This window comes from Micromys minutus (genome assembly GCF_963924665.1).
Source record: "Micromys minutus genome assembly, chromosome: 18".
Taxonomy (NCBI): Eukaryota; Metazoa; Chordata; class Mammalia; order Rodentia; family Muridae; genus Micromys; species Micromys minutus.
The window spans coordinates 38,189,601-38,210,323 of record NC_137953.1 but is presented as its reverse complement, the minus strand read 5'-3'; the positions used below and the strand labels follow the sequence as shown (position 1 = coordinate 38,210,323).

Sequence of the window (20,723 nt, the reverse complement as noted above, 5' to 3'; positions counted from 1 at the left end):
TCTTGGCAAACATTCTCTGAAAATGGTGTCACTGTTAACTGGGGAAAGGCAAAAACAGATAAACAAAGCTGAGAAGTTCTGGAATGATCTTGGAGCAAGATAACAGATCCTGTCTAAGTCTTCTAGCCCCATCCTCTTTGTAACATTTCAGATAAGTGTCCCCTTATGCTAAAATTCAGTTAGGCTACACATGACCATTTACTCAGGCCATAGGAGTTTAGTGTATAAAATGGAAGGAGGCTCACTGTTGATCCCATACCAAATTTGAGGACAAACTTTACTGATATTCTCTTGTGCTTAGAGTACAGATTTGGACAAACAGAGAGATGAAATGGCATCACCTAGAAAATGGGACCAAAGAACATCTTAGCTTCATTTATAATGCTGGAGAGAACGGCTTATATGGATTTGTGTCTTAATGATTTGGTTAATAGAACAAAAGAACAAAACCATGTAAATCATACATAGTTCAAGTCAACTATATACCAAGTAGTATAGAGAGTCTGCTCAGATTCAACAAATATTCACTTTGCTTTACAATAAGGGGCAACTGCTGGTTTCCTTGGACTTCACCTGTTGATATCACTTAGCAGCGCTCAGTGAGTGCTCAACCAGTAGGCAGAGGAAAGGCAGGTGCCAACATCAGGCTGAGTATACAGTGCCATTTCTGAAAAGCAAAGACTCACAAAGTGTCAAGGTACGATTATTAGACAGAAAAACCTGTCTGATTGGGAATGTCAATAAGACACAGAATGGAGGTTGCAAAGAAATGAAAATGAAGGTAATGAAGGCTAGGTTTAGAGACCCAGGAGAACTCAGAAGGCCAGATAGCAAAGGAGGAGGAAGCCGTGAGCCTCTGAGAAGAAAAAGTATACATATTGATCAGTGGTTTTATGATGTTTCCTGTGGGACAAAGCTGAGTTGAAGGGGTCTCTGTGAAACTGTGTCAACAGATTGAGGCCTGGGAGCGGGAGCAGCTGAGCCAGCCTGTGTGCTTTGATTGCTGCTGCATCGACCAGTCTCCCTTCCAGCTGGTGGAGCAGACAACCCTGCACAAGGCAAGCCCTTGCTGACTGCTCAGGGCTTAAGGGGGGCACAAGTGGGGACATGCTGACCTGTGCTTTTTCCATCAGACTCATACACTCTTCTCACTTCTTGGCCTCCATCTTGCCTATGTGACCAGCATGGGGAAGCTCAGAGGTGTCTTGGCACTAGAAGAGGTAAGGATGAGCAGTCCCACTTGACCAGAGAGAGGGAGGAATGGACCCAGGACAGGGGACATGGATGGGGAACACATAAAGCAGATGTGCCTTCAGAAGACTGCAAGGCATGTTGTGATCACATAGTTTTCCAGCCCAGAAGGAAACCTGTGGATTCTTCTCCCAGTGAGAGGAGAGGCATGTGGGACTATGAGGGAAATATTCATCAAGCACAGAAGCAGAAGGTTCCTGGGGGTGAGGGAGTGTTTTCTCAGGGGAACTGAAAAAGAGAGGAGTCGAAGTAAAGGGATACCTTTGTCTTTCTGTCTTGCCCATGACTGATCCCTGTCTGTTTCTCGATTTCTTACTGTTTCCATTTCTGTTTCCTCCTGGTTTGTCTGTTCTTGTGTCTTTCTCCTTGTCCTCTGTCTTCTTTTTCTACTGTTTATCTCTTTACCTCTTCTCTTCCTCCTCAGCTACAGAAAGCTATTGAGGGCCACACCAAATCTGGGGTGCACCTTCGCCCTCCACTTGCCAGTTTCCGGAATACAACTTCAATTCGGAAGACTCCTGGGGGGCCACCCCCTTCTGCAGAGGGTTGGAATGTGCCTGAGGTTGGAGATGGGGCTCCTGGAAGAGAAGTCATGGTTCCTACCATGCCAGAGACTCCTGTCCCGCCACCATCTCCAGAGGTCCCTTCTTGCCTGGCCCCAGCCAGAGTGGAGGGTGAGCTGGAGGAACTGGAGATGGTGGGGAGCCTAGGCCCTGAGGAGGACCTGGCTGACATCTTGCATGGCCCCAGTCTGCGGTCCACTGATGAAGAAGATGAGGACGAGCTGATCCTGTGAACAACCCCCTCCAAGCTCTCTTCATATAAACCATAGGGCCCATGTCAGAGAGTGGGCTGGTATGTGATATGGCCCTGAAGTTGTGGAGGCCTTCACTTCATCTTGTTCCTACTCCACACTGTGAAAAGGTGATGGTGATGATCTTAAGTAGAACTGGATCTTAGGCAGCAAAGAATCTGGGTCCATCAGACCGCCCCACCCCCCATTTCCAGGGAGGGTTCAAGGCTCCGTGCTTAAAGAACTCTGTGTTTTCCTGCTGTGCAGGTTCAGTCCCTATCACTCTAATGCCCCACAATTCCCAGTGTTGTCCAGTCACCATGCTGGCCCTGCCTATTTTTCAGTTTTCATATGGAGTAGGTGAGTGGAGGCCCAGATTGAATGAATCTGCAAGTGTCATGTTGGAAGGGAATGTGGGACCACAATATTGCCATGTGGATTGACCACCCTAAAATGTACCCCCAAGCCTGCCAGCTCTACTCTCTCTCTACCTGTGTGCTCCCCAAAATCTGTCCTAGACCCCGTCATTGCTGCTACTGTCTATTTCTAGGCCAAGACCATTATCAGCGCTGAAAAAGCTAACCTTTGTTTCTAAGGAACCATGTGCAGTTCCCTGGAAAAGAGGTTGATGACCTGTGTGGAGAGGCAAGTGTCATGGCTCAGTATAGGTGTCAGACCCCTACAGCAGAAAGTTCTATTTCTTGTCCCAGCCTCTCTGTGTCTAGTTCAATATTACACTTAGAACATGCACATTTCCTCTTGCCCACTGCAATAGCTAACTTAGCCTGCTAAGAGTCAGCTCTGCCTTGGTGTCAGACTCTTCCCAAAACACCAAGGCTGTCATGCAGCAATGGGGAATATAGATTCCAGCTCTTTATAATAGCGCCTCTGACATAAACTTGGGCACCCTTGGCTTGGCAAGCTTTAGTTTACCCATCCTTAGAGGACCCCATCTTTTTCCTTCCAAACCAGCAAGGAACTTGACAGTCATGCAGTACAGCGTTAGGCTGCATAATCTAGAAAGTGATGCCAGGTGCTGTGAGCATTCAACTCCTCAGCTCCATTCATGGACTTTTTCCGCCCCTCATTGCACGCCTTTAGCTCTGTAGTTCCCCCAATTCTGGCCCTTCCCACCAGGTTTCTTTCTTCTGTCCCCCCAAATAAGACACTCATAGTCAGAGGATGCCACCACATTCTTTTTAGTGTTGTTCAACACAGCCTCTGGCCTTCTCCAACATGGGTTCCTTCCACCACCCCAGGCTAAGATATTGAGGCCTAGGTAGAAGGATTAGCAGGGGGCAGCCAAGCCCACACCCATGTGTATATAATCTATAATACTTATATATATTCATATAGCATTCTCTCTGTCATATATGTCATAGAATCCTTCCTGGGCCTGGGGTGAGTTTCACATAAAGAAAACATGCTAAGACTGACCATAAAAAATGGGTATTTCTCAGACCTGGAAGACAGAGTGTAGGATATATGTGGACAAGGGTAAGAACCTGTCCTTCAGGATTCCCTTCTTAACACAAGGAAAAGAAGGGGAGTAGTGCATGGGCTCAGGGAGGCAATGGAAGGGAAGGAATGGAAGATTTGGATTTTCATTTAATAAAGTCAATTGAAAATGAAAGTGTACCCCCCCCCTTTAAAAAAATCATTCAGCAAGAGCAGTTTCATTCACAAGAATATAAAAAACAGCCCTGCTCCCCAGCTGCTGGAAAACGTGCTGCACAGCCTTTAACCCCAAAGGAGAAGCAACCCTTCCCACCCACCCCTAACAGCCTTTTCCTGCACATGCCCCACCCTCCCCTACAGTAGGCTAGAAGCAAACCCCCATGCACCCTGCCCCAGCACCAGAGAGGTGGTCCCTCCCTCTCAAAAAGAGTTCAAAATGGTCCTGGGCCAGCTCTTTGAGTCTTCAGAGTGGGGTGAGCCTCACCTGCCTCTGCGGCAGCATGACAGCAGCCTGGGGAAACCAAGCCCCTGATCAGGTACAAACCCTACTAGATTTCTTCAGGTCTTTTGTACTCTTTCAGTGGGGACCATCTGGCTTCCTTGAGGAATGTAAGGAGGAAAGAAAGCTGCTTTAGTTTACTCTTCCTAACTCTCCAGGGCCCTGAGCAAAGGGAACTGAGATGAATAAACCTGCTTACTAGACTCGCCGTCCAAGGTCACCTGGGGGAAGAATATGGGGATACTGAGATGAGACAAACGTGTTGATAGAGCAGGATAGACAAGGCAAAGAGACCCTGGGAATAGGTTAGCTTCATGCAGATTCCCAGGGGGGCTAGGACAGGAGGCCAGGGGTTAGGGGTAGTTGCCAGGGTTGGCAGGCTAGCCCTTCCTAGTCCTAGAAATGAGGTTCCGGTAAGCTAAACCACAACGCACTAGCAAACACGAGGTATCTTCTTCTCCCATTCAGGCAGCATTGGATGAGCTAAGTGACTGTTCACCTATTTGGCTCTCCTGGTTTATTCCCATGTTTCCTACATTAAGAGACCTTAAGATCCCATGCTTCCTCCTTCCCTGAAGGATGTGGAACACCTCTGGTTGCACTTCAGTGTATGAATGTGATACAGGACAGCATCACAGATGAACAGAATCATTCCAACGGTGAGCCTCATCATTTTGATGGGTAAGGGAGTAGTTTAGGACCCCTGACATTACAGCAGGACACAAGGCTTTGGGACTGGAGCCATGGATAGACAGGTAGAAGAAGAAAAACATGGTGACAAGCTTGGGTATCACCTATCAACATGCTACTTATGCCAAGGGTCAGATTGGACCTGTGGCTACTGCAGCACCCTCACAACAATACTGCACTGACTTGCTGTTGCTTCCTGTCCCCATGGTCCTCTCCAGATCAAAGGGCAGGCAAGCTTATGTCTCACCACAACTACTCCTATAAGGAACACTGGATTGAGGAGCCCTGGGAACAGCTGACCAAAAGCAGAAGCAGCCAGTGTCTACCCAGGCCCTCAGCCAGCCACCCATCCCAGCCAAGGCAGTGACAGCACCAGATGCCCCACTCCACTTTGCTCAACCCTGAGTCCCCAAGAAGTTATAAAAATGTAGAAAAGGCAAAGAGAAAAGTGTAAACAGCTCCAGAGAATTTGGGAAGGTAGAGGGAGACCCGGCCCTCATGGTTCCCCATTGATGGGGACACTGCATCCTAGGTCAACAACTTGAGACGCTTCCCCTCCTTGGGGCTAGGTGCCAGATGGAAGAAGGCAGAAAGAGAAGCCAGAACTGGAGCCAACCCCAGTGGGTTTAAGGTCCCCATTCCAGCCACAGGACATTCAAGTGGCTGTTTATTCTTTGTCTCATTGGTGACCCTCTTGTCTCTGAGTAGGCCTTGGGATAATGAATCATACTGCGACCCCTGTCAATCCCAGCTGCCATTTCCACCTCACCCTTGGCTCCCGATCTCAAAAGCCAAAAATTGCCTGAGCTAGGCCCACTGTCTATGCGGAACACAGAAGGGCCCTTCAGGCTACTCCTTCAGGCAGGTACTCTACTATATCTGCCAAGCCATGTTCAACAGCCCCTCAGGGCCTGCTTCCCACAGTAGGGATGCACTGGTGCCATGGGCAGAGAAAACAGAATCAGGAAAGCAAGAGTGAAATGGAGAAAAAGAGGCATTCAGACAGCACAGCCAAGGCTCCTGGAAGACGAAATCAGGGGTGTAAAAACTGAGATTCAGTGTTTGGCGTGACGGACCTGGGCACGGACCCAAGAGCCATAGCCATGGCTCCTTTCCCACCACCATGCCACCTAATTGCCTGGGTCTCAGTTCCTGGAATGATGGGTTCTGGAGTGCAAGCCCACATAAAACCCCCTGCTGGTCCTTCACTTTCCAGGGCGGCTAGCGGCCTGGTGAGGGCTGGAAGCTCCCAGTTCCCTGCTGTCTTCTGTCCAGGTTTCATCCGTGCTGCTGGAGCCTGGGAGGGGTATGGGTTGCAGCCATGCCCCTCTGGTCAGAGTGGGGTGGGAAGAAGCTAGTTGTTGGCATCCCCCTCCTCCTCGTCAAAGGACTGCACACCTGAGGATGTGACGTCAGACACCTTCCGGCTGAGAGCAGTGGACATCTCTGGGTCCTCTCGTGGGGAAAGAGACTCCAGATCCCGGCATCCTGCGTCTTCCTCCTCCTCAGGGGCCAGTGGTCTCTTCTCTTCCTCTACAGGTCCCCTGGCCAGTTCCACCTCTGATGCCCAGTCAGTGTCTACCCCTAACAAAGGTGGAGGCTCCTGAGCAGAGTATCCTGAAGCAGGTTGAGAAGGCCCCATGTCATGCAGGCTGGGCTGTGAGTCATCAAATGCGGGGCCAAGATAGGATCCTGTAGCTGGAGATGCAATGAGGGACTGATCACTTGCTTCCCAGGCATCAGATGATCCCAGACAGTACATCCCCTGCGACACATAGGAGTGAGGCCATCCATCCATGGGGGCTTGAGCTAGTGCATCTGTAAACAGAATGAGCAGGGTTGGGGGAGCCATGGAACGTCACAGGCAGTAAGGGGAGCTCACAGGACTGTCCCATGGCTATGTCACAAGTGCAGGGGCACTGGAGAAGCTGAGACAAATGGAAAAGTCCTAAAAGCAGGGAAGGGTAGAGGGGATCTAGATAGCTGAGAAGCCTCTTAGGCCTCAGGGTTTGACTCTAGAAACATTTCTTACCCTGACTTTCCATCAGCTCTTGGTAGTTGTCACTATAGTTGCAGTCCAGTGGCTCCTGGGTAGAGTTGACACTCATGTCCTCACCATCCATGGAAGACCAGGCCATAAGTGTAGCCTCAGAAATAGCAAACTGTTCCATGACACCTATGAGAGACAAATGAAATTATCTTAAGGGTCCTCAGCCAGTATGGCATTCCATGCCTTTAATCCCAGCACTCAGGAGGCGCAGGCAGCTGGATCTTTGAGTTTGAAGCCAGTCTGGTCTACAAAGCAGGTTCCAGGACAACCAGGGCTACACAGTGAGACCCTATCTCAAAAAGCCAAATCAAACCAAATCAAGCAAAGAAAAGAGCCCTCAAATAACCCTTAGGCTCATGTAAGGGGTATGGAGAAAGCTACTGCTGTATGGTTCAGTGGAAGTAAAGTATGAACCATGTACAAGATCATTTAAGAAAAGTTAGCAGAAACAAGTGAAATTGGTTTTAATAATAAATCTTATTTAGGTATAATATATATGATTCTCTTTCAACATACAATAAAAACATTAATAAAGAGGTGTCTTAAATTCTTCATATGAAGTAGCCAGTGGCTACTCTATTACTCTGAAATAGAGCTAGACCATGGGGGATTTTCCAAAAGTTCATACTTAGGATTCCTAGGGTTGGGGTGGATGAAAAGTGGGCTTGTCTGGTGAAATGACCTGAAGAATTAAAGCTAGAGTTTTCAGAAGTTTGTCTTTGGATGTTTGTCTTTGAAATTTGAACCTAGAGCAGGAGAGATGGCTTATGGGTAAAGCAAATTCGCTGCTCTGGCTGAGGGCCTGAGTTTGGTTCTGAGCACCCACACCAGGCAACTCACAATAACCTGTAACTCCAGCTTCAGGGGATCCAACATCCTCCCAGGTCTCTCGCACACATGTGAGGCACATAAACTTATGCAGGCAAGGATGCATGACTTTCAATAGAATAATAAATATCGTTTTTTAAAAAGAAAGAAATTTTAGGTGGTCTAGAACATTCAAGATCAATGAAGACTCCCCAAGGAAGCATCAGTTAAATGTGGGTCCCCAGTCATATAAGGGACTATATATCAAGAGACTGAAGAATGGAGGGCAGAACAGGGAGGGTGTGAGCATTTGAGCATTGCAGATCCCTGTTCTAGTCAGAGCCATAAATAAGCTGAAGCTCCCATTGCTATTACCCTGTCCTCCCTCTCTGTCCTCCACGTCTATCACCCAATCCCACTCAGACTTCCTCCATGATCCACCACCCATACCGGCAACACTAAAGTCCTTCCCCTCCCCTCAGACCTACCCCTCTTCTTGGGTATTTCCCCGATACCTGCTAACAGGATCAAATCACCTTTGTATACACACCACATAACTGTCATCAGACCTATACCACTTCCCTGGAACTAAACCGCTGTCTCCTGGACCATTCCCTGAATCATCTACTAGCTGTCATAATAATGAGTACAGTAAGTCAATTCATGAAATCGAATGTTGACGATGGCCTCAAGAAATTCCCCAGGCCTCTGTCATTTTTAGAAACAAATACAAGCAGAGTTATTTGAAGCCCAAGGCCCAAATAACAGAGGTTTTTTTTTCTTTTTTCTTTTCTTTTTTTTTTTTTTTTTCCGGTACTAAGCGGGGCCAGGGGGAAGACAGTACCATATCAGAAGAATGAATACATCTGGGACACATAACCTTACAAATTTTCATCAGAGTCCCATTTTCTAAGGCTATAATAAAAATATATTGGAGGGAACTTATCAGAATTAGCCAGTCCCCCCCCCCCAAGGGTAAAATTAAGGCTGGTAGAAAATGTAAGCCCGTGGCCAACATACAGGAAGACAATTTTGCCATGAGGGAGCAGATTAGAGGGGTCAGCCTCTGACCATCCAAACAACAACAAACTATCATATGAAGGCTTGAGATACTGGGATGGAAGTACCTGCTAGGAAACGCGCCTCCTTTTCACCATCGCTGAGGTCAGAGTAAGCATCTGTATCCCTGCGCACGGCCTCATGGCTGTGTTGTGGCTGAATTGTTGGGGCCTTCCCCCAGCCCTGCCACTCAATCATGTGTGCCACCCGGCCTTGGCCCATGGCTGTAGGCTTTGTCACATGGTCCTTCATGCTCCTCGAGATCCCTATGGAGTCAGACAATACCCACACCCTTCAGGATATCACACAATACTTTGCAGCTTCTACAGTCATCCCTATCCAGGACCCATAGGATTCCATGCACTGGGAAAGTATCTCCTTAGCATCCTGTGGGTGATACTCAGGATTAGAGAGGCTTGACATAAAACCAGATGTTTCAGAGCTGTGGGCATGAACCCCATCAGGCTTAAGGAAGGGGGGCACAAGGAGGCGTCTGTCAGCAATCCCATTTCTAGGTCTGGAGTCTCACCTGAGAAGGATGACTTGGCCAGGGCCCCAATGCCATAGGCATTAGAGTTTCGCTTAAGCTTCGGAAGAATGGAAGTGGTGTCCTCCATGGAGAGCTAGGACAGGGGAGGTAAGAAAGTGGGCAGAGGAGTAAGAAGGCTTGGGGCGCCTTACATACGGAATAGAGTTTCTGGCTCCCAGGAAGGTGGATACCCAAGGCAGCAACTGACAAAGAAAACCAAGGAACTATATACCTAGTACTCCCCTGAAAACTGGGGGGGGGTGTCGCAGAACAGCCTGTCTATAGATGATCCCAGTGAATGAACAAAAGAAAAGAAGGGTGAAGGTAGAGTGAGAAGGGCTACGGGTATCTGCACTCACATTGATGCCGTCCCAGGAGAAATCTGTTCGTGTTTGCTGTAGAAGAGAGGAGAGGGGAGAGTATCTGGGTACCTCTAGTTGTGCAAACAATCCTGCCTTCCTCTGAGGAAACCTCCAGATATGCATAGAGAGGCATACCTTCTAGAGGCCAAGAAAGACCCCAGAGTGGAGTATTTGATGTGTGTTTTAGGGAAGGAGGGAGATTTATGAAGCGAATCCCCCCCCCCCCTTGGTGCTTTATGATATGATGAAGTGGTTCAAGCAGCTAGAAATTTGGGGGAGGTTGTGGTGGTTGATGGGCCTCTGAAGCCTCCAGCCTTACCTCTGTAGAAGGCCGGTGGAGACTGCTGCCATGTAGTGAGCTGGTGCTGTCCATGTTGATCTGGTCAACATCCTTGAGGCCTTTCCAGTCCACTGCAATCACCTCATTCCCTGAAGCAGCAGAAGATTAGTTCCTTACCTTCCTTTCCCTGGCCCGCTGCTTGTTCCCTTTCCATAAAAGGCAGAGGAGAGGCCACACCCTAAGGTCCAGCCCTACTTCTCTTCCTCCTCCTCCTCCACCACCACCCACATGTCCCCCAATGTCATGCCTTCGGACTATCCATTTTCTTCTATGTCTACCGCCCCAAATTTCTGGAGAGAGAAACAATAAGTGTAACAAAGTGCTCCTTTTCAGCTCAGTGGGGAATAGCATACTTAGGGGGGAAAATGCTTCCTGGCCTTTTCTGGTGCTGTTTACACAGAGAGGGAGGGGGTCAAAGATTGAGTTGGATTAGGAAAACCATTCTCCAGTCTGTACTGAGCAATTGTGGAGATTATCTTTATTGGATCCAGACTGCTCACCAATTACTGCCCTAAAAACAAGGACACAGCTTTCTCTTCTCGGGAAACCTACTCTACTCTGTAGCTGGCTTTGATATTTGAGGGATTAGAGGAGTGTGGTTTCCTCCTCAGCCTTCCTAATAGGAACTTGGTGGATAGGAAAAGATGTGGCAGGGATAGAAGCAGCTGGAAGGTGAAAAATTGAGACCCCCCCCCCACCCGGAGCCAAAGGAGGTAAAAAATTGAGACCCCCTCCCCAGCCAAAGGGTTCCAAAATGAAGTGGATGCTTTGAGCCCCAGTCTCGTAGGGAACAGGAAATAGATTCTAGAGAAGAGTTAGAGATAGTAACAAGAAGCACGAGGACTTCCTAATTTCAGAGCTAAAGGAACAGAACCTTGAGGTGAGAAGATACAAAACAATGGTGGAGGTGGACAGGACACTTTGAGAACTGGTGGAAAAGTAGGGACTCAGGAGGGAGATTCACCCAAGTGCAAGGTGATATCCTCTGTAACTCTTGGGGAAGAATTATTGACTATTTACAAAGAGATTCGAGAATTCGGTGTAGTCATCTGCCCTAAAGCCATTGCATCCCTGAACTTTTGCCTTTTGGGTTTAGGATCCTGGGTCCCTTTTTCCGAAAGCAATAAACGGACTGGGTTTTGGGCAGCAAGAAGCATCCAGCATGCAGCAAAAGAACGAACAAGTAACAAAGGAGATGCTGGTCCCAGGGACTGACAGGTAGACCTCTGCTAGCCACACATCCAAAGTTGTTGTGCTCTCTCTTGGCATCTTGTGAAACCATGAGACAGGTAAGACCAGGACCTGTGGCTAGGTCAGAGAGGAAAGACATCTGGACCTAGCAGTAATGGGGCAGGCAGAGCAAGCTCTCTCTCGGAGAAGTGGGAGCGAGGGGAGGGAGGGGGTGGCCTTTGAGGAAGAGGGGGAGCTGAGTCAGAGCCTTAGGGGGCAGGGAGATGGAGGGGAGGAGAACAGGGAAAGAGGTGAAAGCAGAGGAGGGTCTCCATGGAAATAAACTGGGTCTCAGAAATCAGGCTTCCGAAGAGTGAGTTTGTTTGTAATAATAATACGAATTATTCTCTCAGCCTGAGGTCAGTCACTAGGGCGTGTAGGCGGGAGAAATTGGGAGTTAGGAAGGGGAAAATTGGGGGGTTTGAGAGAGGACTGTACTAGTGTGTTCAGCCCTAAAGTGGAATAGATGCGTGGGGTGGGGGTAGGGGCGGTAGTAAGGCAAAGCCTGGAAGGAGAGGACCATTAAGGAAGCGCCCTTCTTCCCCAGGCAAAGGTAAATAAAAAGCCGGCAATGCCCCGCCTGCCCCCGCTGACAGGTGCAGGCGGGTACCGGGTTCCTAGATGGACCCCACCCTTCTGGGAAGCGGACTCCCTACCTCTCTTGGGAGGTAAAACTCCACCTCCTCTCTGGGTCTACGGCTCTTCCAGAGCACCCCGGCCCAAGTCCATTCCCTTCAAGCGTGGAACCCGTTCCCTCCCGGTGGCACACGCTCTTCCCGCCCCCGCCCCAGAGGGAAAAATGCACGTGAACAAAGCAAATCGGGGGAGGCAGGAGCGACGGGAAAAGGCTACCAAGAGGGAAATGGTTGGGGGCAAAACACACAAATCATATGGAGAAGAGATGGGAGAGGGCGTGCGGAAGAAGTCAGGGATAAGGCTAGCGAGGAGGTTCTGAGAAGAGGGGCTGCTCCAGAAAGAAGGGCTAGGGGAGGCTCTGGCTACAGCTGAGTAGACGCGCGAATGGCCTGAAGGTGGAGGGATAGGGCCATCGGGAGTGGGGAACGGCGACGGAGCAACGAGGGATGCTGTGGAGAGGCTACCAGGGAAGGACCGCGCCTGCGGGAGGGCAATGGAAAGAAGCTATGAGCAGAGAGGGATGGATGCCCTGGAGGCGCGAGGGCACAGGGATAGAGAGACCTTAGCGGATGGAGAGAAAGTCAAGGAGCGAGGCAGGGCCGGACGGGCGCGGAGGGAGGTCCCCAGGGGCAAGGATGGGGATGGGGGAGGGGGCCGGAGGAGCGCCCCGGGGCGAGCCTGCCCCTGACCAGCGCCGGGCCGCGGTACCCACCCACAGTCCGCGAGCCGATGCAGCCCATGGCTCCGGGGGCCTCCGGGGCCCGGCCCTCACCGACTCGGGGCGCTCGCCGGGGGGAGCACCGGGAGCCGCGCCGCCGCCCCAGCCGCTCTGCAGCGCCGCGGCTGTCTCCGCTCGGCTCCGCTCCCCCCTCCCCTCTCCATCCCTCCCCACGGCAGCCTCCGTCGCCGCCGCTGCCGCCGCCGCCACCGCCTGGCTCCCCCGCCCGGCTCCGCTCTCCGCGGCCGGGGAGGGGGCTGCTCGAGGATTGGCTGCGCGCGGAGCCTCCCCGCCCTGCCCCCGACCAGGCGCCGCGCTCCTCGAGCCCCTCGCCGCGCTCCAGCCACGTCCCTCCGCCTGTCCTTCGCAGCCCCCGCCCCTGAGCTCCTTGCTCATCCCCGCTGAATGCTCCCGGGAGATGCTGATGGAGAGTGGATAATAACCCGCTATGTCTCAGGAGCCCAGTCAGGAAGCCAGGGCCCACCCTTAGGATCTGCTTGATGGACTTTGAGGGCTGAGGGGTGAGAAGGCCGAGAGAGAAAATGGGGCGGAGATGAGAGAACACCCTGCAACGGCCTTGGGTACCAAATTCCGCAAACATTTGTTTTCTTCCTGATGCTGCATCCGGGACGCAGGAATTGGGATTGGATGGCGTTCTGGTTGCCCTGCGTTTCACGTGCGTTGCTTTACCCACCCAAACAGATCGTGAAGTCTTTGCCAGTGGATGCTGCGAGATGCTTCCCTGCCCTCTAGCTGCTCTGGAATGGGTGTGGGGCTGGTGCTCTAGGCTTGGGTCCGGATGGAAGGAGAATGGGAGTAATTCTATTGCGGCGATAGGAAAATGAAAGTCTCAGGATCCGAAACTGGCCACAAGACATGGTTTTTAATCAGATTTAACTTTTCTGAGCTTTATGTGGATGTCCGGAAGCAGCAAAGAGAGAATACTGCCCCCTGCCGAGAAGGGTTAGCACTACACCAAGGGCCATATGGGAAAGGAGGGGAGATCTGAGTTGGGAAAGTCAGAAAGGCACTACTACAACTGGCAAGAAGAATCTAGAAGACACAACTAGGAAGGACAAGGAGACCCTTTTGTCTTAGCCGAACCAGTAACCGCAAACTCTTGGCAAGCAGGTCTCGGTGGTGCCATTGACAAGCAAACACTAATTCAGGGTCAGCTCGTTTTCCATAGATTTTTGTATCTTTCCTGGGACTAGAGAAGAAGAGCAGGATACCTTGTGGGTTTGAGGCAGAGAGAAAGGGCATACCTTACATGCGTAAGTTTGTGACATTTAGATTATGACTGAGGAATTACATCCGATGAAATCCCAGATCAAGATATGGGAAAGGATATTTTGCTCATTTTCTGGTACCATAATAAAAATGCCGGAGACCAGGAAGTTTATTTTAAAAAACTAGAAGTTTGTTTGGAGGCTGGAAAGGCCAAGAACCTGGTGTTAGCAACTGCTGCAAGGGTCCTAAGGGCTTTGAAGCATTGTAGCATGATATGATATGGTGAGACAGGATGAATATGTTAGCTTCAGTCTCTTTCCTAAAACTGCTAATGCCAACCTCTGTGACCTTCACTAATCCTTATTATGGCTCTTAAGACCTTGTCTCCAAATAACATTAACATATGAATTCAAGGATTAAACCCAAGTCTTGGACTTGAAGGGCCACTTGCAAACTCTATCAGGAACTGACACTAACTGCATATGGGGAGGTGGATTTAGATCTGGGGATTTGTTCTGGCCAGCTGCCTTCTGGTCCCTGCAAAGGCGGTGACTTCTGAGCATACAGAGGCATTCAATCCCATTCTCTGTATCTTTTGAGACAAGCTAACGAGTTCCAGTTTTCACAACTAAAACAAGCTTCCTGGAAGACAATTTGACAGTATGCATCTTCTATATTAAAAATATTTAAAACTGCATCTGCTTTCACACTTATAAAGACCTTAACAGAAATTGTTCAGGAGGTCTATTGGGAAGGTTAAGAGTTTAGTCATGGATGGGTTACACAGAGAGTTCAAGGCCAACATGGCTAACTTTGTGAGACTCTTATCTCAATGAAATTTTATCAAAGGTCTGGCTGTGCACTCGCCTAAAATATACAAGGTCCTGGGTTCAGTTCCCAGCAACAAACCCAGTTCCAGTTTGCTATCTGTTGCTGTGCTAAACACCATGACTGAATGCAACGTGGGCAGGAAAGAGTTTGTTTTTCCTTACAGCTTGTAGTCCAGGGAAGTCAGAGCAGGACTATAAAGTAAAATTATTAGTTTTTGTTTAAAACAATGCATATCCTTCCTGCCTTCCATCGGTTTTTCATTCCAACTAATTGATGGAATTTCCTGAGAAATTCTCATGTATTACACAACTCTAACCCAAACAGAATTACAGTTTAACCCTCAGCGAAGTCTAATGTTAGTTGGCTCATATTTGAAGCTTTGCCACTGGCAGAGTGTCTCCATATGGCACTTCCTAACTAGTTCCCTTTGGGACAGAATCCCAAGGCGAAACCATGTCTTTACTTCTCTTGTTGTTACTGCTGCATGATGGTGGCCCCTTGAGGGTACCTCTTGGAAGGACACAACCACATTCAGTGACAGGGACTGTGTATTATGCAGATTCTTGTCCTAAGATCTATGGGCAGAATTTTTTTAAAAATCCATTAACTTTGTATGGGAAAAAAACCTACATGTATATTCGCTAGCAGAAAACTGAAATGTTTCCTTTACTTGAGCTACACATAAGCAGAAAGCCACAGTAGTGTGACATCATCAATATGTTTTCATCCCCAGTCAGAATCATAGATGCTTGCCTTACAAAACAGTCATTCAAGATTTTTTTTTCTAGGATACTCTTTATATCACCACTCCTCTGAAATCATTAAGAAAGTATGCTTAAAATTACACTTGCTTTTTACATTTGTTATTTAATGATTTTATTGGGAAGCAACAAGGTTCGGGATATAACTCAGTGGCAGAACACTTGCCTGGCATGCATGAAGCCCTGGGTATTGTTTTGGTTAAGCCAATGATAATAATTATGTGTTTTATTTTGAGAAGTGTTTGTACATATACCCCATACTGTGATGACATTTGACCACCATTACACTTCATTACCACTTAACCTATGAACCCCCTTTTCTTCCTAGATCCCCAATGGCTATACAATTGAAGAAAATGATCCATTCCCCTAATCTAGTGACAGTTTTCAGCCAACAGTGCTTCAGGAAGGGCCTTACAGTATGTTCCCTGTCATTGATGGGATGCTGAAACACCAGTTCTTTCCAGTTGTTCATAACTGCTGTGTGTTCATGATTCCACCAACCATGGAAGGCAGCGTTTAATGATTCCATTATCCTCTAGTTTGTGGATTCATTATGGCCACTCTTTCACAATATTTGATGCTAAATATGGCAGCAAAGGCCTATAATCCCATTTCATTGGAAAGTGAAGACAAGAAGATCAGGAATTTAAGGTTGGCCTTGGCTATATGGCAAGTTCAAGGTAATCTGGGCTATAAGAACTCTATCTAGGGCTAGAGAGATGGCTCAGTGCTTAAGAGCACTAGCTGTTCTCCCGAAGGACCTAGGTTCGATCCCCAGCACCTACATCACAATTCACACTTGTCTGTAATTCCAGTTCAAGGATACCTGAAGCTCTCGCACAGACTACCATAGAGGTAGAGCTCCAATGAGCATAAAATTTAAAAAAAATTTTTTTTAAAGAGACCCTATTTAAAAATAAAAGCAAGCAAACAAAAATAAAAACCCAGCTATATTACTATATTGGGGATCCAGGCATTAAAAAAAAAAAAAAACAAAAAACAAAAAACTTGAAGTCTCCTGAACTCTAAATATATGCATAGTAGATAGTTCTCTTGTTCTGGACATTGGTGGCATGTATTTGCTTTCATTGAGAGTATGCTAAAAGGGCACTGAAACTCAGAGGATAAATAGTTCCCTCATACACATACCTTCCCTGCCCCACTGCCCAACCCTGAGGTATTTCTTCACAAACAGAGAGTCCAGAGCCCTGTAGCTTAATGTTCTCTATCTTTTGTTTCAACTGGGCATCAGATTAAGTTAAAATCCCAGAGAAAGAAACATTCAAAGTCTAGGAACAGACAAGATTAGTTCCCTGAGCAGGTAAGGAGGTGTGCAGAGGTGCTCGCGGAGGAATCATCATAGCTTCTTCCCTAGCAAGCGTGGGAGGACAGGGTGGGAGTGCGAATGGGTCAGTGCAAACAGATCACTGGGCTTTGGTGCTAGGAAGAGGAGGGGATTCCATCTGATAGCATCCTTTTCTAGAAAGCAGAAGACACGCTCACATGCTGTGTTAGGGCATTGGAAAAGACAATAGACAAATATCACTTTGCACCTGGGAAAGACTTTTCTGTCTACATATACAGAAACTATGTGTGTGTGTGTGTGTGTGTGTGTGTGTGTGTGTGTGTGTGTGTGTGTGTGTGTGTGTATTCTTATTTGTATGTGTCCATGTTCATGTGTACAGAGGACAAAAGTCAATGTGGGGTGTCTACTATAGCTTTCTGCCATCTTTTCTTTGATTGTTTTGTTTTATATGTAGAAGTCTTTTGATTGTGTGCATTTTGCTTGCCCGGTGTCCACAGGGGCCAGAAGAGGGTGTCAGATCCCTGGGAACTAGAGTTAGACACTCATGAGCCACCATGTGTGTGGATACTGAGAATTAAACCCAAGTCTTCTGCAAGAGCAGTATGCTCTTAACCACTGAGCCATCTCTCCTATTCCTCAACCTTATCTTCTGAGGCCAGCTCTCTCAATGAAGTAGGTGCTCATTGATTAGGTAGACTAGCCAGAGACTTCAGGAGAACTAACTGCCTCCAACCCCTCATACTCTGCCCCCCCCTTCCCAATGCTAGGGTTACAAATGCACACCATCACACCCAGATTTTCTGTGGGAGCTGGAGATCTGAACTGAAGTCCTCACATTTTCACAGCAAGTACTTTCCTCTTTGAGCCATCTTCTCAAACCCTTCAACTGACTTTCTTGTCTTCAAGGTTATATACACCTACAAGACAAGAAGCCACAGGTTAAATCCATCCTAGTACAGTAGGAAAGAGCTTTGGTTATGTGTTTCTTCATTTGCTTTTAAATAGTTAGTGTCAATGAATAAATAAACAGTATTATGCATAACATTATGGAGGCTGAGCAGGTTATATTTAGGAATATACATGTATATACTTATACATATGCGCATACGACAATAATTAATGAAAACAGAGGTCATGAATTTGAAAGAGAGCAATGGGTTTATGGGAGGACTTTAAGGGAGGAAAAGGAAGGTAATTATAATCCCCAAAATAAAAGAAAATATTTTAATTAAAAAAAAGTTGAGTGGATAGGGAAGTGGGGAAAGATCTGGGAGAAGTTAGGGAAAGCAAAAAATATGGTAAAATATATTGTATAAGAGGTTTTTTTTTCTATTAAAATAAATAAAAGCAGCATTACTCAGTCAAGGGAATTTTGGTTGATAACCATTCTTTCACTCCTGACTGTCTTTCTGTAAGGTGAACTCATAAGCTAAGAAGGGATGGGTCTACTTAAACTCCTAATTTCTGAAATAGAGAAACAGTCAACTCTCCTGCAAGAGGTCTCAGGTGCTGTCATATGATACTCATAACTCATGTCCCACTTAACATCTATGACAAAAAGTTGTATCTTGGGCCATCAGGGCAGAGGTTCCGAAAATCCCCTTACTGCCTCAGCTTTAGGACGACTCGTAGTGAGCTGCTCATGGGAGGCCTGCTTGCTTAAGGTACCAGAAGTGGGGATAAAACACAGGAAAACCTTGTCTGAGTAGAAATCACAGAGTCTGAGAACTAGCAATGATGACATATTTACTTAATATATTTGAGGTTTTTCTTTTTTTGGGAGAGAATGATACATGGTTTCTTACTACAGCCCAGGATGGCCTGAAATTTATCATGTCGGAAGGCTGGCCTATGGGTTATGGTAATCCTCCTCCTTCATGGTAGTGTGTGGGACTTTCTTCACCTCACTCAGGCTCTCAGCTAGCTCAGAACAATCAATAGATAGGTTCCCAGCCCGCGTGCTGGTGGAGGTTCCTACACTGTACAAGATAAGTCTGCTGAGACTCCAAGCCATCAGTATATCAAATGCCAAGAGCTACAGCAGATGCTTTCTGCCTTCTGTTGGCAGAAGAGGCAGAAAGGCCTGTGCTGACCAATCCCATATCTGCTAGATAATGAAGAAGACATAACTCTTTAGACCAACACAGCTTGCTCATTTTCTGCAATTTGTCACCTTTGCAACTCTGAGCTAGGTCCATTTCCATATATAATCAGATAAAGAAGTGCATAGGCATGGCTCAGGGTGGTAAGTGCTTTCTTTGATGCTGATGCTGTTCCCAGCCACACATCTCCTATGTACAAAAGTCTCCCTCATGGGTATGATGGTCAATCTTTATTGTCAGCTTGACTATGTATAGAATTAAATAAAAGACACACTTCTGGAAATGTCTCCAAGGGTGCTTCCAGAGATAGATAATGAAAGAGGGAAGATGTGCCCTGAATGAGAGAGGCACCGTCCCATGGCCTGTGGTACTAGACCGGATGAGGAAGAAAGCAAGCTGAGTACCCATCATTCTCCACTCCCTGAGAAGCATAAGCAACTACCCCATATTTCTGTAGTCATGCCTTCCCTGCCCTCGTGGGCTGTGCACACTCAAACTACACACCTTCCTTCAGCTGTTTCTTCAGGTATTCTGTCTCAGTTAAGAGAAAAGGAACAGATACCGTGAGCAAGTCAGCATCACCAATCCATGTAGCATAGAAGGATCATGTGACCTTGTCTACCACATGCTAGTTCACCAAGAGCTGCTTCCAGGAGACACAGGAGCTGTCCCTCAGGTCACCAAGGGGGACAGATGCATCTGTCTGCTTGTTAATCAGATCTGTGTGAAAGTTCAGCAGAGAATTACTTCAGACTTGAATGTTCCATCCACTCTAGCTTGGATATAGTTGGTCCCCTAAAGAATTAAGTGCTGGAAGTTTCTTTCCTACTGTAACAGTATTGAGAGATGCTGGATGCTTTAAAGGGTAGAGCACAGTGGGGAAAAAAAATTATACCATTGAGGGAACTGCCTTTCTAGTGGCAGAGTTAGGGTTCTCAGAACTGGACTCGGTGTTGGAAAATAGGTAGTTAGAAAGCCTAGGACCCTCCCGCCTCTCCCTTCCCTCTTTGTAGCTCACACATGAAATTTTGCTACATGATTCCATGTACCAGTGAGGATGAGGGGGCATCCTCATATGATAGTACCCATGTGATAAAACAGAATGTGGACTAAGACACTATCTAAAAACCCCACGGAGTAAGGCCAGTCCAAGGGGTCTGGGATGAGTGGAGCTCAGTTGCTCTCTCCAATGGCCCAGTGCTGTATTGCTGCTTCCTATCAGATCCAGAAGGCCACACAGGACATTGGGGTGCTATCATTATGCCCAATTCAAAAGCTAGAGCAGACCAGGCAGAATGCTAGGAAGCAGGCCTCAGAAGCTAAGGAACCAGAAGTCAGAAGTGAAGTAATTTGTAAGTCTTAGATAACAGGACCAGATGGAATTTTCTGAAGTCAAGAAACTGGTCAAGTATCACAAACCCAGGAGAAAGCGAAGGATCTGGTCTGTAGTGCGGAGATGTATGGAGCGACTTACTCTAGCCTCAGTGACTGCCCTGACAACCATACCCCATCTTTCATGGAGGATAAATAGATCCTAGAACTGGAAACCAGGCTTCTCACCGTGGCAGACTCAGTTCTTACACAGTTCAAAAAGGGAGCAACAAATATGTTTTTATGCTCTGGAGTCTTGCCACCTCTGCCCTCATCTTTATGTGGGCTCCTCTGGGGGAGATACCCCTGCCAGGTGCTGATAAGCCCGCCAGATAGAATTCTATGCTACCTGTCTGACTTCATTCTTACCAGGTAACCAATGCAAGCTTCCCTTTTCTGAGGTATAATCTCAGGTCAGGTTCTTCTTTAAATGGTTGTTTGGGTGAGAATCTGGGCAAAATCCACTTGCCTGAAACTATTCCTTACATGACGGATGCACGTGATTTCCCTCAGATCACATTCTACATTAAGCCTGCTGAGTCCAGGGAAGGGTTGCACAGGCCTTTATTTTTGATAATTAAAAACGTGAAAGCCGAGTATGGCCGTGCATGCCTGTAATCCTAGTATGTAGATGCCTGATCAGGAGGCTTGCTTTGAATTTGAGGCCAGCTTGGACTATATGGCAAGTTCCAGGCCA

At 47.6% G+C, this 20,723-nt stretch overlaps 2 protein-coding genes across 5 annotated transcripts in view; one reads left to right on the top strand and one right to left on the bottom strand.

Moving 5' to 3' along the window:
* The window catches only part of CLCN1 (chloride voltage-gated channel 1), a 29,534-nt gene extending 25,330 nt beyond the window's left edge, over positions 1-4,204 (top strand). For all 3 annotated transcript variants that reach the window (XM_080932252.1, XM_080932251.1, XM_080932250.1), the window contains 3 exons: positions 954-1,058; positions 1,134-1,220; positions 1,676-4,204. In XM_080932252.1, the coding sequence (XP_080788378.1) occupies positions 954-1,058; positions 1,134-1,220; positions 1,676-2,047 (564 nt within the window). In that variant the 3' untranslated portion in view covers positions 2,048-4,204. The remainder of the gene's footprint in view (positions 1-953; positions 1,059-1,133; positions 1,221-1,675) is intronic.
* A 137-nt stretch (positions 4,205-4,341) lies between these two features.
* FAM131B (family with sequence similarity 131 member B) lies at positions 4,342-12,444 on the bottom strand (the record flags this gene model as incomplete). 2 transcript variants are annotated; one of them, XM_080932253.1, is made up of 7 exons in its annotated part: positions 4,342-6,509; positions 6,724-6,867; positions 8,676-8,873; positions 9,137-9,230; positions 9,496-9,531; positions 9,818-9,927; positions 12,417-12,444. In XM_080932253.1, the coding sequence occupies 7 exons, from the start codon at positions 12,442-12,444 to the stop codon at positions 6,046-6,048; spliced, it is 1,074 nt and encodes a 357-aa protein (XP_080788379.1). In that variant the 3' UTR covers positions 4,342-6,045. The 2 variants fall into 2 exon arrangements, with proteins under 2 accessions (XP_080788379.1, XP_080788380.1); XM_080932254.1 differs by lacking the exon at positions 9,496-9,531.
* Between the last annotated feature and the right edge of the window lie 8,279 nt (positions 12,445-20,723).